General features: G+C 38.9%; 2 protein-coding genes across 5 annotated transcripts in view; one reads left to right on the top strand and one right to left on the bottom strand.

Annotated features, from left to right (window-relative positions):
* The window catches only part of SYDE2 (synapse defective Rho GTPase homolog 2), a 36072-nt gene extending 32991 nt beyond the window's left edge, over window positions 1-3081 (top strand). Inside the window, exons 7-8 of one of the 2 annotated variants that reach the window (XM_019710207.3) lie at window positions 331-378; window positions 956-1094. In XM_019710207.3, coding sequence (XP_019565766.3) covers window positions 331-341 — 11 coding nt within the window. In that variant the 3' untranslated portion in view covers window positions 342-378; window positions 956-1094. Of the gene's footprint in view, window positions 1-330; window positions 379-955 lie in introns of both variants that reach the window. The other variant, XM_019710206.3, reaches the window with a different exon arrangement.
* A 16411-nt stretch (window positions 3082-19492) lies between these two features.
* The window catches only part of DNAI3 (dynein axonemal intermediate chain 3), a 68188-nt gene continuing 61368 nt past the window's right edge, over window positions 19493-26312 (bottom strand). For all 3 annotated transcript variants that reach the window (XM_019710209.3, XM_019710212.3, XM_074335072.2), the window contains one exon: window positions 19493-19780. In XM_019710209.3, coding sequence (XP_019565768.3) covers window positions 19637-19780 — 144 coding nt within the window. In that variant the 3' untranslated portion in view covers window positions 19493-19636. The remainder of the gene's footprint in view (window positions 19781-26312) is intronic.

Here is a 26312-nt window from a genome sequence, read left to right as displayed (position 1 = left end):
AAGCATAAATGGAGAGCTACTTATTAACAGAGAATAAACAAGCAGAAAGAGAAAGGTATTATGGACAGGTTTTAATAGTTATGTCTCAATATTTATATTAAGTTTGTTTTATATACAGAAGAGCCTTAGACAAATGTTTTGTTCAATCTACAGAAAAGAGCAAATGGTGAAGCCTTGGTTTGTTAGGAAATAATGTGTGTCTCTATGGTAATCTGTGTGGCTAGCACAATGCATACCCTTAGAAGAAATAATCTTGATAGGAGGAATGTTATTTGAGATTGTTAGATACCTAACTAGAATTGGAAAATAAAATATCTGTACTATTTTCAGGCAATAAATGAAGACTATTAGTAGCTAATGCTGTATAATCGAACTCAGGTAACAAGTGATCAAGTCTAGTATTTGTGCATTTTATCAAAGTGAAATTTGGGCTGCTTAGTAAAGTAAATTATGACACTGCTGCTAATGGAACTGCAAAAAAACCCCACAAAGGTCAGAACTTTTAGAGTGAGCACTTTAGATGCCTTTGCCTCATTTGGATGTTTGCAGACAAAGGAACTTTTTGTTTTGTTTTGTTTGTACACCAACATGCCTTGCCTGCTTTTTGCTGTAGCTTTTAATTTAGAAGCTACCAGCCTAGCTACCATTTGAATTACAGCTAGATAATAATTAACTTGCACAGAAAGTTAATCAACAGTGGAAATTTGATTTGTTTGGGGATGTTATGATACAGCATGAATTACCATCACTGAGCATTCTACTTGCTTCTGTCCCTAATCTTGATTATGTCTGGTGATAGAAAAAAAGTAATTATGGAATGCTTTCTTTTGATAGTGTGCATGTTTTTGTTTTAATGCATGTTTTATAGTTGATTATTAAATAGCTTATCTTTAGCTCTGTTTTTTTAAGACCAGTTGGATTACTCTCACAAAGCAAATTTATTGTTTGTTTCTAGTGCAACGTTTAACTGTCAGAGAATCAACGGATGATTTGTTCCCAGAGCACAAGTCTTCTCTAAATTATTTGAGGAGGAAGAAAGAACCACCTTACATGTTAAATTTGAGTGGTACTGATTCGTCAAGAGTAGTTAGGCCGCGGCAAACCAGATTAGACAGTCCGCTTAGTAATCGGTATGCGGGAGACTGGAGCAGCTGTGGAGAAAATTACTTTTTAAGTACAAAGGAAAATTTAAGTGATGTGGATTATGATGACGTCCCTTCAGAAGATAAAGAAAATGGAGAAAATTGCAGCAAAATGTATGGACCAGATATAATGATTGAACAGCCAGTTCCCATGTCCAAAGAGTGCACATTTCAGACATACTTGACAATGCAGACAATTGAGTCTACAGTGGATCGAAAAGTCAATCTCAAAGATCTACAAGACAGTATTGATACTTTGATTGGAAATCTGGAGCGTGAGCTCAACAAAAACAAGCTTACTATGAGTGTTTGAGATTGAGATTTTTTTTATTTGATTTTTCATAATGTTTTTAACTTTCAAATCTTTCTCACTTTCTTATACCTCTCACAGTAATGTTTTTATTTTTTTATTCTTGAAACTTCCACTTAATTTCTAATAAGTTAATGTGATTCAATTAAAAATACTATTCATTAATATAATTTTTACTTATCTCATTAGAAAATTTTACTTGGGGTAAAAATCACCTGGACTGTTTGTGAATGTTGTAATAAGTCTTGCCAATTCTATGGAGATAACTTTAAATGCACTTATAAGGTTCAGATAAGTTATTAGCCTCTTAAGATTTTTGTATTTTATAGGAATTGCTCTTCTGTAGCTGCAACACATGTTCTTTTTAGAGGAGCATTGCAGCTGCTCAGTTAGATTTGCAGTATGAGGCCATGTACACGGCAACATCATTTGTTCACATTCATTTGCAATGCAAATGCTGCTATAAGAAAACCTTTTTATAAATAAAAGTAAAATTATGCAAATATTAATGTATTCTGTATTAACATTCAGTAATTATTTAAGCTTATAAAAATTAAGTATTTTTATAATCCTGAAAATATGTATATATTTATAAGTACATATATGTATAGGTATTAGAATGGGGGGGAGCAATTGGCTGCAGAATCACATGTATCTTTAAACTATATATGTCATGAGGCCAAAATCATTAGCTTAAAAATGTCTTTTTCAGGGAAAGAACATTTAAGTTAAAGGAGTTGCATAGAAACACATGAACCAAAACACTAGACGCATCTGAATAGAAATAATAGATTTTCTTTTTTTGATTTACAGAAACACACAATATGTAAGAAATCATCTTTTAAATTGAAATTCTCTAACTTTTTAGAGGATTAAGTGCCCAGATTTCTGCGCTGGTGACAGATTATAAAAATCTTCACTTATTCTATGCATTTTTATGTTCTGCTTTTTTTAAAAAAGTAATTATTCATAAAGCGTATTTATTTGTAGTAGTACATTTATAACATTGACTTTATAATTACCCTCATTTGTTTCTAAAGAAATCTTGCCAGCATACTACATTATTAATTTTTAACTTATTTTGGCTAAGTATATTTACAAGGTAGTCATTATAGCAATCACAGCAGTGTTTGAAAATGTACACTTAGAAGCCTTTTTTATAAAATTGGAATGTATTTTTTAAAACTTTTATACCTACAGAACGTGTAATTTTAAAATTATAAGTAAAATTTCAATTACCAACTTAAAGATGTAGCAGCCATTAAAAACCTGACTTCTTGATATTTTTCTAAATATTAAAGTATTTATCTATTTCTATGCAATATACATTGGTAAACAGAATACCTTGTTATTTAATTTGAAAACTCAATTGTTAAAAAAACAGATAAATAACTATTTTTATATGAAATTTTCATTTTTTAAAGCTTTGTATAACAGTTCAGAAGAATACCAAAAGAATTTGTGACAGGTATATATATTGAGTAAACAGTCAAAAGAAATATACTTTAAATAATTTGTAAGAATACTGTCTCAGTCTTCTTCCTTTTGTTTGTTATATCATGTATATTGTATGAATTGAATAAGTTGTTCCAGAAATGTAAAAGTTTTATTAAAATATTATTACCTTGGTGTCATGCTATTAATTATAATGATTTTAAGGATCACTTATTTTATGGTCATTCTTTTTAAACAAACATGTGAAAGTATGGACCATCATATGTTATCCATAAATATATGTAATCACCTTGTTTTTGTCCAAAATTGAATTTTCCAGAGTCTGATATACTTTATGGGCCACACTTATTTTGTTATATTATTTTGGATGGGAATAGTTTTAAAGTTAATCTCTGCCATTTTAAATAGAAAATATTAAGCATTTTTGTTGTCTAAATCAGAGTCAAAAATATAAACCTCTTTGATTGACTCTGCTGTATTCAGTAGAGCTCAGTAAGTTTGTGCCTTTATTTTAAATGGCTTTTTAATTCGTCTTTTTTGAGTTTTTGTACCTGCTTTTTATAATCTCCTAAGATCTTGCTACACTGTTAGACTGTCAGTTGTCATTTTTTTCAAAGCCTGCCAGCCCTAATTTTTTTTAGGATTACGAACAATTTTAATTTTCATGCATGTACCTGAATAAAAATTTTAAGTAATTCAGGTGGATAGAAACTAAAAAGTAAAAGTATTCCTCCCTACCATCTCTACACCAGTGCCATTTCTCAGAGGTAACAACCACTTTAAAAAAAAAACTTGTTGAGGTAACATTAATTAATAACATAATATAAATTTCAGGTGTACACCATTTTTTTATTCTTCAGGTACTACCTCCATCACTTGAGGTTTTTGCTGCTGTTTCTTAATTTGTAATTTAAGCAGAGTCTGTTGATTGTTCATTATGAATGACAAGCAATTTAGCTCACTCCATTTCTTCTCCCCATTTTGTTTTTAGTTCTTTTGGTTTCCTTTATAACTTCAACTAGTAATGTTTATTTCTTGATCCACCAGGTTTAAACAGTATCTCTTGACTCCCACTGTGGAAATGACCCACCCTGTACTTTCTTTCCAACTCATTACTGCCCTTTACCTCCTAACTTCTTTAAGTTATACTATTAGTTTATATAATCGACAAAAATAGATATATAAAAAGTTAGGTTTTTCCTTTATGTATTGATTCTAAACACTATAAATCAATGATTAGCAGCTATGTGCTAGGTTATGCAAAAGTATTCAGAGGTAAGCCAGGTGATTTTATCTCCTTCATATCCCATCTTATATCCTAAAGTCTGTGCTGATTTAATGGGTTATTTTATCTTATAGCCATCAACTTCTCCAAATCATGCTATGTGTTACTTGCTTCATAATTGAGTCATGGCTTTTGGAGATTTTTGTTTTTCCCTGGAGTAATTGCTATTTTTTTCTTTTTTGGTCAGAAGAAAAATGCTTTCTTCACTAAACACTTCTTTTATCATACTATTGAATTACAAGTTTGTTCAGAGTGTTATAGCTCTCATCCTGGGATTCCTGAAGTATTTTCTTGCCTTTTATTTAACAGAAGAAAAATATTTTCACTATAACCCTAAAATTATTTTAAGTTTCTTAATCAACTTTCTCAAACTTGGACAAAGTGATTTTTAGCTATCATCCTGGGATATGTTTTCTTTGCACGCCTGTCTTCTTTTTATTGTTTGTATCCCACTCTTTCTTGATTTGAAGTATATTTATAAGAACCCCTTCCCTACCCACCCTCCCACACCATCACACACACATAAATGGTTCATGGGAGATGAGCTTTGAGTCCTTGCCTGTCTGACAAGGCCGTTATGTCTTCATATTTCATTTTGATTGGACTTGCAGTTCTAGGTTCAAACTCATTTTTCCTTTAGAACTTTGAAGAGTTTCTCTATTTTCTTCTAGCGTCCAGTTTTGCAGTAATCCAGGCAAGAAAGATAGTGATTCAGACCAGGGAAGAAGCAATGCAGGTGATGAGAAATGGTTGCATTCTGGATGTACTTTGGAAGTGTGAGCCAGAAGTATCTGCCAATGGACTGTGAGAGAAAGGAATAAGGCCTAAGCAAAGGATGGAGATACCATCAAATGAGATGGAGATAATTTCACTGTATTTTTAAAATGAGCTCCTTAGACTGTGTTGCTGTTTTAACATAGTAGTTATCAAAATGTCTTATAAACTCCTGTTAACCAGAAATACTAATGCTTTGGTACCTGGTAATGCTGGCGATAGAATCATTGCAAGAATAAGAAAGCAAGAAGACTTCATATATATTTAAGCAACGGTTCATAACTGTCCTTGGAAAATTTCAGATTGTGTAGCTTTATATTAGGGACCCTAAAGAAACAGGTAGGGGTAGTGGTATGGTTCCTGAAAAGAATTTAGTTCCAGACCACACAATGACTGAGTCTTAGGATTTTATAATTTAAAAACACCAATTTTTAGGTTCTTGGATAGTGATAAAATTGTATCATGTTTAATAATAATAATAGGTGCTTATTTGAGTCTTATGGACCCGAGGACTGTGGTGCAAAAAGGAATGATCTTTCACTCTTTTCCCTCCTCAGTGTTCATTTTTAATTCAGTAAGGCTCATATTTGGTAAACATTGAAATTCCAGAAATCAGAGTTCTTGATTGCATTCTGACTCAGCTAAAAACTGCCTGGTTAACTCAGGCAGAAATTGAATTTCTTTAAAAAAAAAAATACAGTGTCAGAGGGAAGGCTGTTTTAGGGTGCTAAACATGTTTTATATCTTAATCGAAGTGGGACGTTTCATAGGTGTTTGCATAAAAGTTGCATAGTGAAGATTTGTGTCTTTTACGTAAGTCAATCTTCAATTTTTAATTTTTTTTTTAAATGGGAAAGCTGCAGAAATGGACTTGGAAACCAAGTAGAACAGAGGTTAGGTGATCAGAATGACAGCAACCAAGGCTATGCCTTATTAGGGTGTTGCAGCTGTTGCCACTGCCACCAAGCACAACACCCCCACTCCAGGTGGACCCCTGAAATTACTTCTAAAACATCTCTGCTCCTCTGCATCATTCTGGATTCAAAGTCCCTGATGGAAGTGTCAGATTGGGTCCCAACTTCCAGGAGTCAGAGAACAATCACCTAATATCCTTTCTCCAAAACTTGCACAACTGTAAATTCTATGGATATAAGAAGAGGCTTCAGATACTGGGCAGGCTTTGCAGTGAAAAATATTCACAACACTTCCCTAGTCTCCATCTCATCCTGTTGCTCTGAAATTGGAATCTGTCTCACTCCCCATACCCATCAACAGTTCTCACTACTCTGTATCCTGATTCTGTGCACTAACTCTCTAGTCCAAACCACTAACATCTCAATCTCTTCCTGTTTCATCTCTTTGCTCTCACTCTCCTCTCACCACACCCACAATCCATTCTATCCATAGAAGCTAAAGTAATCTTATAAAAAGATAAACCACATCACTTCCTAGCCCTTTTCCCTTTGCTCTCTCTCCGTGCTCTAGCAACACTGAGGACCTCACCCCTGTCTAAGGATATTGGCATTTGCCGTTCCTTCTGTCTACAATGCTCATACAGTTTTACTTAGGTAGCTCTTTTTCTGTCATTTCACTTTTCTGCTCAAACATCACTTCAGAGGCTCCTCTGAAAACTCAATCAGTAACCTGCTTTGAGAACGGGGTGAGGGCGAGGGGAAGAACATGGGGAGTTCTGTTTCTCCTAACAAGTACCAAATCATTATGGTACTGTTTGATTAAACATTTATAACTTTGGAAAATGTTTACATTTAAACTAAATTTAAGGAGAAAAACTTAAAAAAATATATACACACCCATTGTCACTGTCATATCACCCTAATTTATTTTCACAAGGTATTTATCACTATCTGAAATGATCTTGTTGATTTGTTTATTATCCATAAACACCCTTCTAGAATGTAATCTCCATGGCAGTGGAGACCTTGTATATCTAGTTTATTGCCATATGCCTTGGAACTATAACATAGAAGACAGACAGTCAGCTTATTAATAAATGAATAAATGTAAAGGGATTCTCAGAGAATGAGTGTCTTTAATTTTTCAAATATTCACTCATGAGCAATAAATTATCTGTGGTTAAGTAAATAATGATATATATATATACAGAGGGTGCCAAAAAAGTGTATATACATTTTAAGAAAGGAAAAAACTATTAAAATTGTAATACTGAATATATACTGATAACAAAAGATGAATACAAGTCACGTTTGACTTCTGCAATTGCAAGAGGTGCTCAAAGTGGTTACCACCAGCGTCCAGACACTTCTGATTAAGGCGAACTACTGCTTGAGCAACGTTGGCCAAAGTGTCCACTTGTGTACATTTTTTGGCATCCCGGTATACATATGTACCGTGTTTTCCCCAAAATAAGACCTAGCCGGACAATCAGCTCTAATGCATCTTTTGGAGCAAAAATTAATATAAGACCCGGTCTTATTTTACTATAATACTATACTCATCTTATTATACTATAGTACTATACTTATTATACTATAAGACCGGGTCATTATAATACAATATAATACCGGGTCTTATATTAATTTTTGCTCCAAAAAACGCATTAGAGCTGATTGGCTAGGTCTTTTTTTCGGGAAAACACGAATATGTGTGTGTGTGTGTGTGTGTGTGTGTGTGTGTGTGTGTATGTATATATATATATATGTACTTATTTTAATGACATGTTTCTTTTGGACCTAGAGTGGACTTAGGAAAATAACTGACAAAAAGTTAGTGGGTTGGTAAATTTTGGGTAATTTTTTTGTGGTAATTTTTTGCCGCAGAGTTCAGTAGAAACAATTATTTAAACGTGTATGACAAAGTGCATCTCACCATAAGAAAGAAGTGCATCTCTAAAATACTTTTGTTAAAATGTATCATTTGTTTCTTTACAAATATTGTGAGCCAAAAAAATGTCCTCTTAATTTTGGCCTAATTCACTTTAGTGTGCACTTTTTGCTAGCACTGGGAAAACCTATTTTTCATCTTATTAAAAGAAAACATTTTCATCAAGTTGAACAAACCCTATAAATAGAACTCTTAATAGAATAGCAGAGGCCACTTTGGGAAACTGATGCTACATTTAATGTTTTTATTTTTCTCAATGTCAAGTGTTTGTTTTAAGCAAGTGAGAAAAATGCCTAAATATTGCCCCTGAGTTGGGTGAACTGAATCCTTATTTGTTTGATAAGGCCATTGGCATGCTTTTAAGTCATTTGAGTTCATCTTTCTTTTTTTTGCTCAATGGAGGTATTTATGTAATGCAAACTTGGTGTTGGCCTCAATATGCTACATACTTTGGAAATTCTACCTTCAAACTAAACTCTTTCAAGGAGAGTTTAAAATTCCAACTTTAGAAAAGTACAATGGATATTAAATCAAGAAAACAGACAGACACTCACATTCAAGATGTTTTTGTGAAAGTTATGAGATAGCAAGCCCGCAGCTCACATTTTTTCACAGCTGCAGATATTGAACAGTGACCCCTTGTTCTTGACCTTTTTTCAAGAAAAGGGATGCAGGTTGCCAGCCTGTTTGAATCTGTTCTTGCCTAACTTTTCCTCCCTGTAGCCATTGTAAAACCCACATTTTAACCTATGAGCAAGTTTGGATCATTAAGTCAGTGAAAACAGCTTGTCTAAACTGGCAGATAAGAAATGTCAGAGCATAATGTGCAGTCTGTCGAAGGTTATGACTCTGTGTTTGATCTGTACTCAATGTCAAAACTTGGCTGTAAAGCCAACCACACAATACATAAAAGAAGGTGCCTTCGTGTCTTTTTCCATCAACATTTTATTCTGAACATTTTTAAATATAAAGAAAAGGTGAGAAGTATACAGTAAACACCCATATATCTACCAGTTAGAGTCTATAATTGTAAATATTTTGCTATATTTTATCATATATCTATCCACCATTGTGTTTTAACTTATGGTACTTTTTTTTCTAGTTTCATTTTTAAATTACATTTATTGGGGTAACATTGCTTGGTACAACTATATAGGTTTCAAGTGTGAATTTCTATAATACATCATCTTTATATTGCCCTATGTGTTCACCACCCAAAGTCGGTTCTTCCATCACCATATATTTGATCCCCTTTTCCCTCTTTTATCACCTCTCCCTCCCCATTACACTATGGTAACAACTAAACTGCTGTCTGTGTCTATGAGTTTTGTTTCTTTGTCTTGTTGGTTTGTTGCTTTCAGTTTTATATGGTTCTCGACTTTTTTTCTCTAATTTCTTTCGCTTAGCATGATAATCTCAATATCCATCCATGTTGTTGCAAATGGCAGTACTTCATCTTATGGCTGAGTAATATTCCATTGTGTATATGTAATTTTGGGTACATTTTAAAGCCAGTTAGACTTCAGTCCACTTCACTACGTGTCATTTTGGAAGCCAAAAAATTAATTTGGAGATGAACTTTGTGTGATTATAATTAACTTCTAAAAGAGTTACATAATATATAAATTCACAAATCCTATGTTTCATCACGGTTAGAAAGATCCAACATTGCTATTAATAATGTCTAAAAAGCAATGCGTATTTTGGATATCTAGTGATCCTTTCCACATTACTTTTAGCTACCTCAGACTTCCGTCACTCACAAACAACCTTCACAATTTCTACCATATTCAAGTAGTACGTGGAATATTTTCTTATTTTCTCTAAAATATATTTTTTAAATTAATCTTTGGAGTCAAACTTCATATTGATACCATAAATGGAAAAGCAGTATCATTTGTCATAAACACGATAACCATATTTTCTTCCTATATACTAAAATAAATTCATAACGTATACCTTGGCATGCATACCATACTTTGGGAAATACTGAGTTATAGTCCCCTTTTTCTATCACAAATATTGGGACATAAGAAAAGTCTGGACACACAGATGACACCAGGCTGTTCTCTTTTCAAGAGACAAAAGCCCCACATCCAGAGTTGCCTAAGCCTCACCTTGAATTGGCAATGGAGAGAGGTGAAGTGTTTCCTATAGCAAGGTTAAGCAGAGTCTGTCTGCAGCCCGTCTGAAATTGTGTCCCAAGTGGGGCCCATGCTTCATAAGCCTTCTCTTGTCAACCCCAGCTGCCCTGAAGGCCCCACTCTGGCAGGAACAGAGCCAAAGCCCAATCCCCATGTCCTGAGTTTCTACTTTGGGGATTTCGCAGAGCTACGGCCCTGACCACATTTTCATTTTGTTTCCTCTTATTCTTTTATCTCTCTCCTACCAGCATATCTTTCTCCAAACTATACCTCTATGATAACATAGGTGTGGTAGGAGACCAACAACACACCTATCTTTCCCTTTTGAAGTGAGAACCAAGATACAGGAGCCAGATGTAGGGAGGTCAAAAGACCAGGTTTACTACCGATAAAAGTAAACTCAAGAACATGGCTTGGACCTATGGCCAAGTGTGCTTCTTCCTTCTTCCCCTGTGATCTGATCATTTCCACCCAGTCCCTGGCAGAGTTGATTTTAAACCAAGCTTCTCCTGGTAGGGGTAAAGCCTGTCAGTGCTACAAAAAACAAACAAACAAAACATGTGCTGGCACTGTGGGTGAGAGAAACAGAAGGCACCCAGCCAAGCATGCTTAAGTCCTGCTTAATTCACCACTCAGATGAGTCAGCTTTGTGACTTGGGGAACAGTAAACGAGGGAGGCAGCAAGAAGCTGGGAGTGATCCTCCCATATTCTTTCCTCTTAAGAGAGGTGGAGAAGAATTCCCTCCCTTTTATGGAAACATGAGAAGTACAGGATGTTATTTCCTAACAATTACCTCCTATTGTTTCCTCCTATAGTGACCAAATGTCACAGGATGAACTTTGGGGTCCTTTGTCAAAAGGAGCAGGAAATGGCAATGCTGAGCTATGAACTGTGTAGTGGGAGCCAAAAACAACATACGAAGATTGCCCAGGTAATTGCTAGGCAATTGCTGCCATTGGGCACCTTGGTTAATCTACAAAGTGACCAAAATTCAGCAATTCTCCCATCTCTTAATAAATCCTGTCCTCCTCAAGCCCCCGTGGTCAGGCGTGGCACCTCTGGCACCTTGAGCCTCAGTATTCCAGCCAGTCTTGCCTTTCCCTCCCATGCTCAGCAGGGTCTGCCTTCTTCTCTATCTGCAGGGAAAACTTGCCTTCCATTTGGTTCTACAGTCTCACTTGTGAGTATGCAGTCTCCTCGTCCTATTAAAATGCTAGGGTGTTAATGATGGTAGCATTTATTTGTACTTTATTTTATTTAAAAAAGCTTTAGCATCATATTTCATTTTAAACATATTATCATATTGTCCAAAAAATGTTTAAGAATTCAAATTCCTGTAGTATATGAATATACAATATTTCCCAAGTTACAATCAATGTATATAGGAGTTTCTTTTTTACTTATACGGTTTATTTATTTATTTATTTATTTTGACATTCAATGTTATTTTATATTAATTTCAGGCGTACAGCATAGTGGTTAAACATTTAAGAAGCGATCCCCCTGACTAGTCTAGTACCCACCTGGCAGTATATATAGTTATTACCATATCATTGAATATATGCCCTAAGCTTTACTTTACTTCCCCATGACTATTTTGTAACTACCAGTTTGTACATTTCAATCCCTTCACCTTTTTTTACCCTTTCCCCCAACTCCCTTCCATCAACACCCCAACAAATCTAGTACCCATCTGCACCATACATAATTATTACAATATTATTGACTATATTCCTTCTGCTATACCCTACATCCCCATATCTACTTTGTAACAACCAATTTGTACTTTTTAATACCTTTCTCTTTTTTCATCCATACCCCCAACTCCTGTCCATTCTGGCAACCATCAAAATGTTTTCTGTAGCTGAGTGTTTCAGGTTTGTTTGCTTGTTTTTTTCTTTTTGGTTTGTTTTCATCTTTAGATTCCATATGTAAGCAAAATCACATTGCATCTGTCTTTCTTTGTCTGACACTCCATTCAGCACAGTACCTTCCAGGTCCATCCATGAAGCCTCAGACGGCAAGAACCCATTACCTTCCATGGCTGAGCAATATTCCATTGTATACTCGTATGTCTTGATTGGAGTACTTAATCCATTTACAATGAAAATAATTATTGATAGATATGTAATTATTGCCATTTTATTATTCATAATTTTGATCTTTTTTTTTTCCATCCTAAAGAAGTTCCTCTAACATTCCTTATAATACTGGTTTGGTGATGATAAACACTTTTAGCTTTTTCTTACCTGGGAGCTCTTTACCTGTCCTTTGATTTTAAATGATAGCTTTGCTGTGTAGAGAACCCTTGGTTGTAGGTCCTTGCTTTTCATCACGTTGAACATTTTGTGCCAATCCCTTCTGGCCTACAAAGTTTCTGTTGGGAACTCGGCTGACAGTCTAATGAGAGCTGCCTTATAAGTTACTAGTTGCATTTCTCTTTCTGCTTTCAGGATTCTCTCTTTAACATTTGCCATTCTAATTATATTGTGTCTTGGTGTGGGCCTATTTGGGTTCATCTTGTTTGGGACTCTCTGCACTTCCTGTACTTGTATGTCTATTTTCTTCAACTTGAGAATCCTTATAATCATTGCTTTGAACTCTGTCTCTGGTAGGTTGCTTGCCTCCATTTTGTTTAGTTCTTTTTCTGGAGTTTTATTTGGGACATATTTCTTTGTTTCCTCATGTTGACTGCCTCTTTATGTTTGTTTCTATGTATTAGGTAGATCTGCTATGTCTCCCAGTCTTGGCTGGGTGGCCTTATGTAGTAGGGGTCCTGGGGGGCCTTGGCACAGTCTCCCTGGTCATCTGCTCCAGGTGTCCCAGGAATGTTCTTTGTATGGGTTGTGGGTGCCCTCCTGTTATAGATGAGCCTTGATTGCTATTGGCATGTCAGTGGGTAGGATTGGCTCTCAGGCTGATTGGCTGTGAGGTTTGGCCACCTCCACGGCTTACAGGCTGCTGTGTGTGTGGGGTCTTACCCCACTGAGTAGGGTTTGCCCCAGCAGGCTCTGGTGCCTCTTGAGACCGCACTTTGTGTGTGCCACTTGAAAGCTAATTGAGCAGGGCTCTGCTGTGGTCTGTAGCCAACCTCCAAGTATGTTGGTTCTGGGGCCTCTTGGGAGGGACTCTGGTGCAGGCCTAGGTCATCCATTGCCTGTGATTGGCCAGGGACTAACTGGTAGGAGCTATAAAGCTATCCACAATTGTTCGCTGCCTGTGCTAAAGGTGGAGGCACGTAGGAGAGGCCACGCTGCAAACCAAGGACGGCTACCACCAGTACCAGGCCTGGTACTCTACAAAAAGCCAAGACACCCTGAGGCCAGCTGCCACCTGCCGGCTCCCTTAAGGTTCAGCCACAGATAAAGCCTTGTGTGGTACATGATGGGAAGAGGCAAGGTCTCAGGGAATCACTAGAGTGGGAAGAGTTGTGGTCACCAGGTTAATGGAGACTCTGGTTTGGTGCTAGTGCTGAGCCTGGAGCTACTCAGCAAAAGTCTCAGAGCACAATGAGGCCCGTTGCTGCCCACCTGGGGCCTTAGGAGCTCCGATAATTTTCCAAGAAAGAGTGCAATGTGGGCAGCTGGCTGCTCAGGATAAAGTGCCTCGGCAGTCGGGGAGTTGGTGGGGCGGGTTCCCAGTGAGTCAGCAGGGTGGAGCATTGGAGCTCACCAGACCAATCAGATTCACATTTGGCCTGTGGGGGCGGGCTCAACACAGAAAACATGGCACCAGCCTGCCGACCGCAGGCGAAGAGAACCCACACAGGGAAAATGGTGACTGTTTTCCAGCCCTGCCTCAAAGCCACATGCCTCAGTCTGTCCCTTGTACGCCTCCAATGCCTCCGGAGTCACCATCCCTCTGCTGGAGCCCAGGGTGAGTGCCTTGGGGTGAGAGAGTTTATGCGCCGGCTATTTAAGAGGATGTCTGGGTTTCCTGCAGTCTTCTGTCCCACCAGGATGTTGGTATCCCCACTGTTTTTCACAGCCAGATTTTGTGGGGACCCCTTTTCCTGGCACTACTCTGGGCTGGGGAGGCTGGTGTGGGGCTCCTCCAGGGGGAACCTCCATGGCTCAGATATCCTTCCAGGTTCTCAACCACCACACGGAGGTTTGGGGCTAGCCCGTTTTGCATCTTCACCCCTCATATAAGTCTCAACGTGGCTTCTTTATATCCTCAGTTATAAAACTTCTGTTCGGCCAGACTTCAAATGGTTCTCCAGATTGATTGTTCTATAATTTAGTTGTAATTTTAATGTGTTCATGGAAGGAAGCAGGCACAATGTTTATCTACTTCGCCATCTTGGAGCTGTCTTTGTATCACCTCTTTTTTATCTATTCATCCACTCAGGGACACCCAGGTTTCACACTTTGGCTATTGTAAACAATGCTGCAATGAACATATAGATGAGCACATCCCCTTGAAGTAGTATTTGGGCTTTCTTTGGATAAATACCCAGCAGTGGGATTACTAGGTCCTTCTTTGTCTCCTGTTATAATCTTTGCTTTAAAGTTTATTTTGTCTAGTGTAAGTATTGCTACTCCAGCTTTTTGTTTGTTTGTTTTCATTTTCATGAAATATCTTTTTCATTCCCTTTACTTTCCATCTGTGTGCATCTTTTGATCTCAAGTGAGTCTCTTGTCAGCAGTATATGTAAGGGTCTTGTTTTCTTATCCATTCAGCCACCTTATCTTTTATTGGAGCATTTAATCCATTTACATTGAAAATAATTGTTGATAGGTATATAGTTATTGCCATTTTATTACTCATACTTATTTTCTTTTGTCTTAAGTCCCTCTAAGATTCCTTGTAATACTGGTTTGATGGTGAGGAACTCCTTTAGCTTTTTCTTGTCTAAGAAGCTCTTTATCTGTCCTTCAATTCTAAATGAGAGCTTTGCTGGGTAGCATAATCTTGGCTGTAGGTCCTTGCTAGTTGTAGGGCTTCATTTCAGCAAGATTTCAGGTGATTCTCAATGATGGTTGTTTTGTAGTTTAGTTGTAATTTTGATGTGGTTATGAGAGAAGGTAAGCAACAGCATTTACTTACTTTGCCATCTTGACTGGAACTGTTTTTTGTACTTTTATTTTAAAATGAGAGATTACTAAACTCCTTTTAAGGAATATTCATAGGAGAATATCAGAGGAACTTCTTTAGGTTCTCTCAGTTCTTTCTGTCAACTATGGGCTCCCTCAGTGCTGCTGCTACTCTTCCGTGTCATGTTCACTTCTGAAAGACTGTCTGGAAAATTGGAAGTTTATGCTTTTAAAAAATTTATTGTATTTAGATCCTTGCAGTCTAGAAAACATTAAAAGTGAAAAATAGTTATCAATTTCAATTGTTAATTTAGCTTGTTTATTAAGGCTAAAATAAAGCAGACACTTGCCATATTTTAGATTTGAATTAGTCATGTGAAATCTTTTATTTTACATCTTCTTTCCTTCCTTGAAGAAAAATAAAATAAAAACAACTTAGAATATAATATGGACAGGAGACTTAGAAAAAGTCTCCTGATTTTCGGTCCTTTTAGTTTGGGTCACTGGCATTACTGCAGGGAAACACAACCTATATCATTTACCATACTTATCGCATCTATTTTTAATGTCCTGTTTGTGAACAAGAAAGCATTTGGAATTAATTACACTTTTTTTTTTTAAACCATCGTTTATCCAATAAACTTCTGTGGTAGGTTTCTTTGGTGTTTGGGATTCTACTCTGATTGTGTGGAGGTGTTTTACAAGAGCCTGAGACCCTCAAACATCCCATCAGCCATGAAAGGAGTGAATTCATCACACAGGGTTTAATTTGCCCTTCACTAAGATATTTAATTTCCGTCATGGGTCCTTGCTCGGTTACACAGTCTTTGACCTGGCAATAGCAACCTAGCAACCTAGCGGAACTCCACCTACCCCGAGCAGTGCTCTGGGGGTGGGGGCCCAGGGCGATATTAATTATTTACCGTGGTGAATTAGTGAAGCTGCGGAAGTGGACCTGGGCCACCATCTACTGGAGTCAATTGCCTTTTCATCTGAGGTGCACACAGACAATGGTTGTTTATCTGAGCGGCGGAAAATAAGCTCATTTAACTCTGCAACATTTCTTGGTGGGTAAAAATTTGTAAAGCTGAGTGATAATTAAACATAATCTAAATAAATCAAGCATTATTAGAATGATTAATTTTCCTGAGTAGCCATAAGCATTTTAAGTTTTGCAAAAGAGAAAGCTACTGTTCAAATTTTAAACACTACATCCAATATGCTTGATCTCATTTTAAAATGATCAAAGGTTAATATTAAACTCGGCATGCAGAGCCCCTGCTTAAGTCATATTTGAGAGTGAGAAGCGCTCCTATTATTATTAATGACAAAGATGTTAAAATCAGAGGTTATTGCTTAGGACAGAAAACAAACACTATGGTTTCTCTCGTGTGTGTGTGTGTGTGTGTGTGTGTGTGTGTGTGTGTGTACCTGAGACCAAGCAAGAAAGGGAGGTGCTACATTTATTAAGTACCAGCTATTTGCCAGGTATTTTATATACATTGTCTTTGTATAAGGTAGGTACAATTATTATCCCCATTTTACAGATGATGTAATTAAGACTTAGGGGCCTGTGCAGCTTGCACGCAGTACAGGGTGATGAAGCTGGGATTCAGACTCAGGTTCCACATTCATCCCAGGGACTAGAGGACACACCTGGAGGCTCTTTGCAGAGGATGAGCTACCCGATATGCAGGTGGGGCAAGATCCCATTAAATTTGGGCTACCGCTGTTTACGTGATCTCATTGGTAGCTATAGGAGGTGAGATGATGAGACCTGGAAAAACTGAGGTTATAAACACCCAATGCAAATATCACACTGAACCAATAATAACTGCTATCATAACCAAGAAGAATGCCATGTTTTAGTTTCTATGAGAAGAATAATAAAGTCATGTTGTATTTATAAATTAGATAAAATAATAGCAGACATATTTACTGCTTGCTATATGCCAGGTGCTATACTAAGCTCTTCACTTGATAACCCTAAGGCAGACACTCACTATCCATTACCCCCTTTTTCTATGCTAATAAAACCTTGCTTTTGTTTGAGAAAACAATGTGCCAGCCCCAGGTAATGGTTTCAGTCATGCAATGATGACACTCCTGTTCTCTGTAGTTCCAAGTTCCTTTGCACTGAGGGGTGGCCAACACAGCCCAGTTCTGCCCCGGACACCTAAGCTGAAGTTAGCTAGAGTGGAGCTAGGGGACTGGGTTACAGAACATGCTGCTCCCAGAAGAGTACGGGGCAAAATCCCTCACCCTCTCCGGTCTTTTTATAAGCGTCACCTTCCCAGTAAGACCTAACCTGAACACGCTGTTTGAAACTGTAGTCCCTGGCACAGCATAGGCACTCAAAACATCTTTTTCTTTTTTTCTTTGAGCAAACATGTAAAGACAAACTAGGGAAAATCACCAGAGAAAAATGCAAAACAGTGAGCACAAGTGCCCTGGCATATTGGGTGAGTAGGAGGCGGCCAGCACCGCAGGGTGGTGTGATGGAGGGGAGGAGAACCAGAGGTGCAACCAGGGTGACAGTGGAGGGTCTCATCACACAAGGACATGAAAGTCACAGTGAAGCTTTTGGCTCATCCTCTGCGACAGGAAGCCGCGGAGGAGAATAACAGCCTCTGACTCCCCCCTAATGTTATCATCTAGTGCTGTGGAGAGAGACGGAAGGGGGCAACGTAAATGCATGGAGAACAGTGAGGAGGTCACTACTAGTCCTAGGCTGATGGTGGCTGGGACCATGATAGCAGCAGTGAGGGAGGAGAGAAGCGATTGGCGTCTGTGTGTATTTTAAAGGTAGAGTCAACAAGATTTGCTCACAGACTGGGTGTGGACTGGAGAGAGAGGGAGAAAGAGAGATGACTGAGGCGAGAAGCTAGAAGCAAAGTGATTGGAAGTATGGGTTTGGGAGGGACTCAATTTTAAACATGTTTAAATTTGAGATGCCTCTTGTACATCCCAGTGGAGACATTAAGTCGTCAAATGGATATACAGCTCTGGATTTTGTGGGAGAAGTCCAGGCCAGGGAAATAGATAGCATGTAAAGCCACGAGTCTGGACAGATTCATCCAAGACAAGGGTGTGGGTTAAAAGAGGAAAAAAAAAGCTCCAGTGCGAGGATGAGCCCTGAGACAGTCCAATAACGAGGAGGCTAGCACGTGCCATCTCATGTCCAGGCGCTCATTCACCCCTTATAAAAATGTTGCAAGGTAAATACTCACAACCTGACTGATAGAAGTGGAATCTGTTTCACAGTGAAAAGTTATCTGTCCAAAGGCTGTGGACACAGGTAGTTAAGTGCTACTATCTATCTGACTTTTGTAGTGAATAAAAGTTTGAGTTGATTGCCTCTAGCAACTTCACTTACAAACCTTAGCATCATCCTTCGTCTTTCCTTCCTTATCCAATCAGCCTTTCATTTCTATTTTCCCATTAAGCTTCAGGACAGGGCATCCTAATCTTTTACCTTGAATTATTCTTACTGTCTCCTAATAGGATTTCCTGCCATGACGTTCTCCCCATTCTAATCCATTCCTTATCTTCCTGAATATAAAGCTGATTGTGTCACCTTCCTGCTTAGTCTTTCTATTAATTCCCTATTATCTGCAAACTATAATCCAGCTTCTTTAGCTTGGTTTACAGGAACCTTCACAATCTGGCTCCAAGCTACTTTTCCAGCCTCATCTCCTGCTAGTCTCCCCCCCAGTCCCGCGTCCCATATCAGCCACTTTGGTGACATTGAATCTCTCATTGAGATACACCAGGCTCTTTCATAACTCAGTTTCACACGCTGTTTCCTTCTCACTCCCACACTGGTTAACCCCCAGTACAACACTGGCTGGAAGACATGACGAGGGGCACTGGGTCTCGTTCCACACAGCCGAGGCCAGCTTTTATCTTTTTACCATGAAGCGTGATATTTATTGTAGGGTTGTTTTAGATACCCTGCATCAGGTTAAGGAAGTTCCCCCACCCCCTTTTTTTTCGTACTTGCAAATAATTTATTGTTGTTTTATCATGAATGGATGTGGAATTTTATCAAAAGTTTTTCTGCCTCTATTTTGGTATCATAATTTCTCTCCTTTAATCAATCATTGATTTATTTTCTACTATTAAGTTACTCCCTGGATAAACCCAATGTGATCATCATGTGTTACTCTTTCTTTGTACATATATTTCTGGATTCGATTTGCTAATATTTTGTTTAGCATATGGCCCTACAATCTATGTAGTAGCCCCAAGGGGAGCACTTTTTGGAGAGGTGACCCAAAGCGACCTGATCATTAGGAGCAAAGTTTGATTCCCACTTCCGACTGGTGTTAGGGGCTCTGAATGGATGTCAGAAACGGGAGTTGAGGGGGCGTCTGAAGCTTCGTATTTCTACAGGAAAACGAAATTTTCATCACCAATAACTTTCATGTTCGGTACAAAGGTCAGTACATATTTAGTCTGAAAATGAAAACAGATCTTATTGTTATAATTCAAAAATTTTAATAGCAGTGAAATAAAAGCCTAATATTTATAAATAAACTTATTTACTGTTTGGTTTGCTACTTTACCTTACAAAAAAGAAAAGAAATCCCACAAAGCCTCCAAAACACCCCTACAGGAAGGTTTTCTATTCCACATCCGTGAATGACATCTTGTCTGTCATTTTGATTAGGCCCAGATTTAGGAGGATGGTCTTTTCCAGTTCTAAATAACTCTCGTAGTCCATTTGCAACTCAGCCTCCAGTTGCTCTTTTGACTTCTGATACGTTTTCTAGGGAGAGAAAAAGCAAGTCGTCCTATAAAACACGGACAACTAGAACTACCAAAGGATGAGAAGGAGCAATTTTTGAATAGTCTGCCTGGCTGCTGCTCAATGGAAGGGGTTTGCAGGAGGGCAGAGGGTGGGAGGGCAACTCTTACGAAGTTAGGGGGAGGAACTGCTGGCTCCGAAGGGGAGGGGCAGAGCGAGAGCTGAGAAGTATGTGCAGATTCAAGGTAACTCCTGGGGCTGGGCAGACTGAATTTGCTGATGGGTTGGATGTGGGCTCTCGGGGGCAGCAGGGAGCACATTGAGAGAGGAAAGAATAACAATAAGGAACGTTTCTTCAGCTAATTGACCCAACACCACTTGCTGAATAATTGGTTCTGTTCTTTGATCTGTCAGTGTTTGTATTAGCACTGCTATGGTTTCATTATTGTGGCATTTTAATTCATTGTAATAGTGGCTAGGGCAGTCACGATTTTTAAGATTTCTTTTACGAACACTCCATCTTGGTGTGTGTCATCCTTGAGTTGCCTTTGTTTCTCCTCTGTCATCTTCCCATCCTATTGTTTTCCTGTGCCTTCTGCTCGTTTGTCACAAACGCCTGTCTTTGTGGATTTCATCAAGGGGAACCAACACTCTAAGCTTTTATTCTAATTCTTTAGAGAATAACTTTTAAGAGCAGTTTTCCTCCTTTGAACATTCACAATTATTGCTATTCCCTTCCCCTTTGTTTGCTGAATTCTTTCCATATGTTTGATTTTCTCTCTCTTTTCTTAATATAGCTGCTTTCTCAGATTCCTTGTGTCTAATAATTGTTGTACCTACTTCATAGTACTGTGAGAATTTAATTAATTATTTAACATGGCAAGTCCTCAGAATAGTGCCGAACACCCAGTGAGCGTTTAAAACATGTTAGCTACAGTAACCAAGTCACAAAAGAGCAGGGCTTGACAGGTAGGGTGAGAATAGAAAAATGTTATTTTTCTAACCATGGTCCTTTGCAACCATACGTGACAGATTCTGTAGCATTTCCCATCACTTTAGGTATTAGGAATAGTGTCATTTTCAGGTATTTGAATATCCTGCCCAGGCTAATATCAAAGTGAAGACTGCCCCTTGGGACCTCCCCACTACAAAGCCCCCACTGTGCACCTTCAGCCTCTTTCTGTAGAGTTTGCCTCATCCCAGTTGGAAAGTCCTTTTGGGCATCTGATTTGAGCCTAGCTACTTTCCAAGGGTTCACCTGGCCCCAGGAAAACTCACCACCCTCACTCTGCCATCAGTAGAAGTTCACTGCCAACAGGCCCTCTCTCTACCCTTCTGTTAGAGCAGTTTAAATCAAGCTCTTGCCTGCAGACTTTCCAGCCTCAAGAGTCAGGCCCTAGTCCCTGGGTTCCCAAAGCTCTCCCTGGACATTCTGTTCTGGTCATGGTAACTCCGGGCCTTTGGATTTCTGTGGCTCAGCAAGCCTCCTAACACATATCAGAGGCCAATTGTCCATCCTGACCAGCCACCTATCTCTAATGGAGTCTGGTGTTGCAGAAGTGGGAAGTGGGAAATACGTAGCCTTCTGACACATCTCTCAAAAAAAAAGGGAAAAGAAAAACAACCCTCTTCTAATCTTCTTTCCCATATATCTTGCTTCCTTTGTGCAGTCTGAAGTACAGGTAATTTACTAGATGTTGCAGAATTCTCTTCTAAATCCCATATAGACGGCATAATTTATGGATCACATGGAAACTGCTACTTATCCCAGCTTTCGGTCTCCAGCTAAAATTCCAGTTAGGAAAATTCCCACTACATGTGCTGTGAGAGCTGTAATTACTATTATTTTTCAGGAAGTGAGCTGTATTCGGACTCAATGTTTACAAAGAGAGGGGAGTATGATTTCCCTTAGATCTATGGGTTGGAGTACAGCCTAATCCCTGGCAATGGGGGGTGTGGGGTGTGGGGGCCTCATAAGAACCAGCCGTGCTCGACAAATGTGTGATCCTCCCCAGCTCTCTGTAATAATACTCACAGTGAACACTTACTAGCACTTTCTGTGTGCCAGTCACTGGCTAAGTGCTGTAAATATTTTAACTCTAATCCCCACTGCAGTCCTCTGAGGTTGTTCCCATTTTCCCTTTTCTTAGCAGTTGCTAATAAGGAGATATTTCTGACTAACATTAGTTTTTCTTTCCTTGGTCACTCTTCTCATGTTCTAAATGTAACAGAGGAGCCCTTTAAAAGCTATTCATTTACCCACACTCTAGTGTCACAAACAATTTGAGAAGTGGTAGCACTACTTAAAATAGGGTACTATGACAACTGAAAATGAAGTTTCAAGGAGTTGAAAATGTTTTGCAAACTCAAAAGCATGATACAATTTCAAGATACGATTATTATAATATTCAGGTGTTTTAAAAGTATTTTACATGCAAATTATTTTGTATTATCCACATTGTGCTTGCTTCCACTGATGTGGATAATTAGGAGCTTTCATTATGGTACTTAAAAAGTCATAATAATCGTGGATAATTGCTGGCATAAGAAACGGGCAGCAGATTATCTCCCACAACAGAATTTCAACCAGTGTTTGTGAATGTGCAAAAAAACAAGATCATTTTTTTTTTTTTTTTGTAGCTGGGGAAAACAGTGAAAAGTTAATCAATATTGTTTTATGCCTTGTCACCACTAAACAGTTTTTGAAATGACGCCCTCTGCTTTTATTACACTAATTCTTATGTATCAATAAGTGATCATGTTAATCTATTTGCCACTGCAGTACTTTAAAATATTTCCATCTGCATGTGCTTTTATTTTATTTTTTTAAATATTTTTATTAAAATACAGCTAACATACAATATTATATTCATTTCAGGTTATTCAACATTTATATACCTAAAGAAGTGATCACCATAAGTCCAGCAACCATCTGACACCGTACCACACGATCATAATATTACTGACTATATTCCCTATGCTGTACATTACATCCCCATGACTTGTTTTATACCTGGAAATTTGGACCTTTTATTCCCCTTCACCTTTCCCTCCCTTTTTTAGTTTTTCAATTACAGTTCACATTCAATATTACTTTATATTAATTTGAAGTGTACACCATAGTGTTTTGACACATATATTTTCAGAAGTGATCCCCCTGACTAGTCTAGTACCCACCTGGCACTATACATAGTTATTACCATATCACTGACTATATTCCCTGTTCTTTACTTTACATCCCCATGACTATTTTGTAACTACCAATTTGTACTTCTTAATCCCTTCACCTTTTTACTGTGCCGCAACCCCTCCCATCTATCACCCCAACAAATTTAGTACTAATATGACTCATACATATTTATTACAATATTATTGACTCTGTTCCTTATGCTATATCCTACATTCCCATGATTACTGTGTAACAACTATTTGTACTTCTTAATCCCTTCCCCTTTTTCACTTACCTGCAAGCCCCCTCCCATTTGGCAACCATCAATATGATCTCTGTATCTATGAGTTTGTTTCTGTTTTGTTCATTTTGTTCTTTAGAATCCACATATAAGTGAAACACATTGCATCTGTACTTCTCTGTCTGACACTCCACTTAGCACAATACCCCCAGGTCCATCCATGCCATTGCAGATGGCAAGAACCCATTTCCTTCCTTGGCTGAGCAATATTCCATTGTATGTATGTACCACCTCCTCTTTATCCATTCATCCATCAATAGACACACAGGCTGCCTCCATATCTTGGCCATTGTAAACAATGCTGCAAAGAACATATGGATTACATATCTCCTTGAAGTAGCATTTGGGTTTCTTCAGATAAATACACTGAAGTGGGATTATAGGTCCTTCTTTGTCTCTTGTTATAGCCTTTGTTTTAAAGTTTATTTTGTCTGGTATAAGTATTGCTACCCAAGCTTTTTTGTTGTTGTTAATTTCCATTTTAATGAAATATCTTTTTCTATCCCTTTACTTTCCATCAATGTGTGCCTTTCAATCTGAAGTGATTCTCTTATAGGCAGCATATGTAAGGGTTTTGTTTTCTTATCCATTCAGCTCTGCTATGTCTTTTAAGTGGAGCATTTAATCCATTTTCATTGAAAGTAATTGTTGATAGATATGTAGCTATTGACATTTTATTATTCATAATTTTGACCTTAAAGAAGTACCGAGCTTCTTTAGCTTTTTCTTGTCTGGGAAGCTCTTTATCTGTCCTTCAACTCTAAATGATAGCCTTGCTGGGTAGAGTACCCTTGGTTATAGGTCCTTGCTTTTCATTATGTCGAATAGTTTGTGCCAATCCCTCTGGCCTGCAAAGTTTCTGTTCAAAAATCAGTTGACAATCTTATGGGAGCTCCCTTATAAGTTACTAGTTGCCTTTCTCTTGCTGCTTTTAAGATTCTCCCTTTGCCTTTAACCTTTACCATTCTAATTATAATGTGTCTTGGTGTGGGCCTGTTTGGGTTCATCTTGTTTGGGAATCTGCACTTCCTTGACTTGTATGTCTGTTTCCTTCTCCAGGTCAGGAAAGTTTTCAGTCATTATTTCTTCAAATAGGTTCTCAATCCCTTGCTTTCTCTCTTCTCTTTCTGGTACCACTATGATGTGAATGTTGTTATGCATGATGTTGTCCCAGAGGTCTCTTAAATTATCCTCACTCTTTGGATTCTTTTTTCTTTTTGCTGTTCCAATTTGGTGTTTTCTACTACCTTGTCTTCCAAATGGCTGATTCAGTCCTCAGCTTTATCTAGTCTGCTGGTGATTGTTTCAAGTGCATTCTTCATTTCAGTTATTGTATTCTTCACTTCTGAGTGGTTCTTTGTTATAGTTTCTATGTCCTTTTTTATGCTTGCTATCTCTCTGTTGAGATTCTCACTAAGTTCTTTGACTATCCTATCACCATTGTTTTGAACTCTGTATCTGGGAGGTTGCTTGCCTCCACTTTTTTGAATTCTTTTTCTGGAGTTTTCTCCTGTTCTTTCATTTGGGGGCACATTTCTTTGTTTCCTCATTTTGGCTGCCTCTCTGTGTTTGTTTCTATGTATTAGGTAGGTCTTCTATGTCTCCAAGTCTTGGTCCAGTGGCCTTATGTAGTAGGTGCCCTGTGGGGCCCAGTGGCACAGTCTCCCTGGTCACCTGCACTGGGTGCTGTAACAGTGTTCCTTGCGTGGGTTGTGTGTGCCCTCCTATTATAGTTGAGCCATGGTTGCTATTGGCATGTCAGTTGGTGGGATTGACCCTCAAACTAATTGGTTGTGGGTTTTTGCCATGTCCACAGCTTACAGGATGCTGTCAGGGGGACGGGGGGTTGGGGGAGGTGGGGACTTACCCCACTGAGTGGGTTTTGCCCCAGTGGGCTCTGGTGCCTGTTCAGACCACCCTTTATGAGCCACTTGTGTGGTGCTCTGCTGTGGTCTGAAGCCAACCTCCAACCTCCAAGTATATTAGTTCTGGGGTTTCTTGCGAGGGGCTCTGGTGCAGGCCCAGGTCATCCACTGCCTGTGACCAGTCAGGGACCACCTGGTAAAAGCTACAAAGTGATTTGTGGTCGTTTGCTGCTTCTGCTAACCCTGGAGGTGCATGGGAGAGGCCATGCTGTGGACCAAAGACTGCCACCAGTACCAGGCCTAGGGGAGTGCCACAAAATGTTAGGACGCCGTGGAGGCCTGCTGCCACCTGCCTGCTCCCTTAAGGTTCAGCCACTGATAAAGCCTCATGCGGCATGCAAGTTTGGTGAGGCAAGGTCTCAGAGAGTCACTGGAGTTGGAAGAGTTATAGTCACCAGGTTAATATAAATTCTGGTTCGGTGCCAGCGCTAAGCTTGAAGCTACTCAGCAAAAGTCTCAGAGCACACTGAGATCAATCGCTGCCCACCTGGGGTTTACCAGACTCTGATAGCTTTCCAAGAAAGAGTGCAATGTGGGCGGGGCTGGCTACCCTTGGAGAAAGGGCCTCCAGCATTAGGGGTGTTGGGTCGGGTGAGGTCCCATTGAGTCAAGGCCTGGCTTCCAGACCAATCAGATTCAGATTTGGCTGTGTGGGGGCGGGCTCAACACAGTAAAGATGGCTCCCACCTGCTGGCTGCAGGGGAGGAGGACCTCCTCACAGGGAAATGGCAACTGTCCTCCAGCCCTCAACCTGGACAACACAAGTCTGCTCCCCATGTCTCTGACACCCCCAAGTTACTGTCCCTCAGTTGAAGCCCAAGGTGAGTGTGTGGGAGTGAGAGAATCTGTGCACAGGCCCCTTAAGAGGATCTCTGGGTTTCTCACAACCTTCCATCCCACTCTGATTGTTGGAATACCCACTGTGTTTCACAGCCAGATGTTGTGGGGGCTCATCTTCCTGGCACCAGTACTCTGTGCTGGGGAGGCCAGTGTGGAGCTGTGGTTCCTCATTCCTTTAGGGGGAACCTCTGCAGCCGAGATATCCCTCCTGGTTCTCAACCGCCACATGGAGGTTTGGGATTAGCCAGTTCTGTGTCCACCCCTTCTACCAGTCTCGACTTCTGTTCAGGCCAACTTCAGATGGCTTTTCAGGTCGCT

This window comes from Rhinolophus sinicus, chromosome 14 (genome assembly GCF_057876585.1).
Source record: "Rhinolophus sinicus isolate RSI-liver-muscle chromosome 14, RSI-T2T, whole genome shotgun sequence".
Lineage (NCBI taxonomy): Eukaryota > Metazoa > Chordata > Mammalia > Chiroptera > Rhinolophidae > Rhinolophus > Rhinolophus sinicus.
The sequence above is the reverse complement of the archived record's forward strand: the minus strand, read 5'-3'. Positions and strand labels throughout refer to the sequence as shown.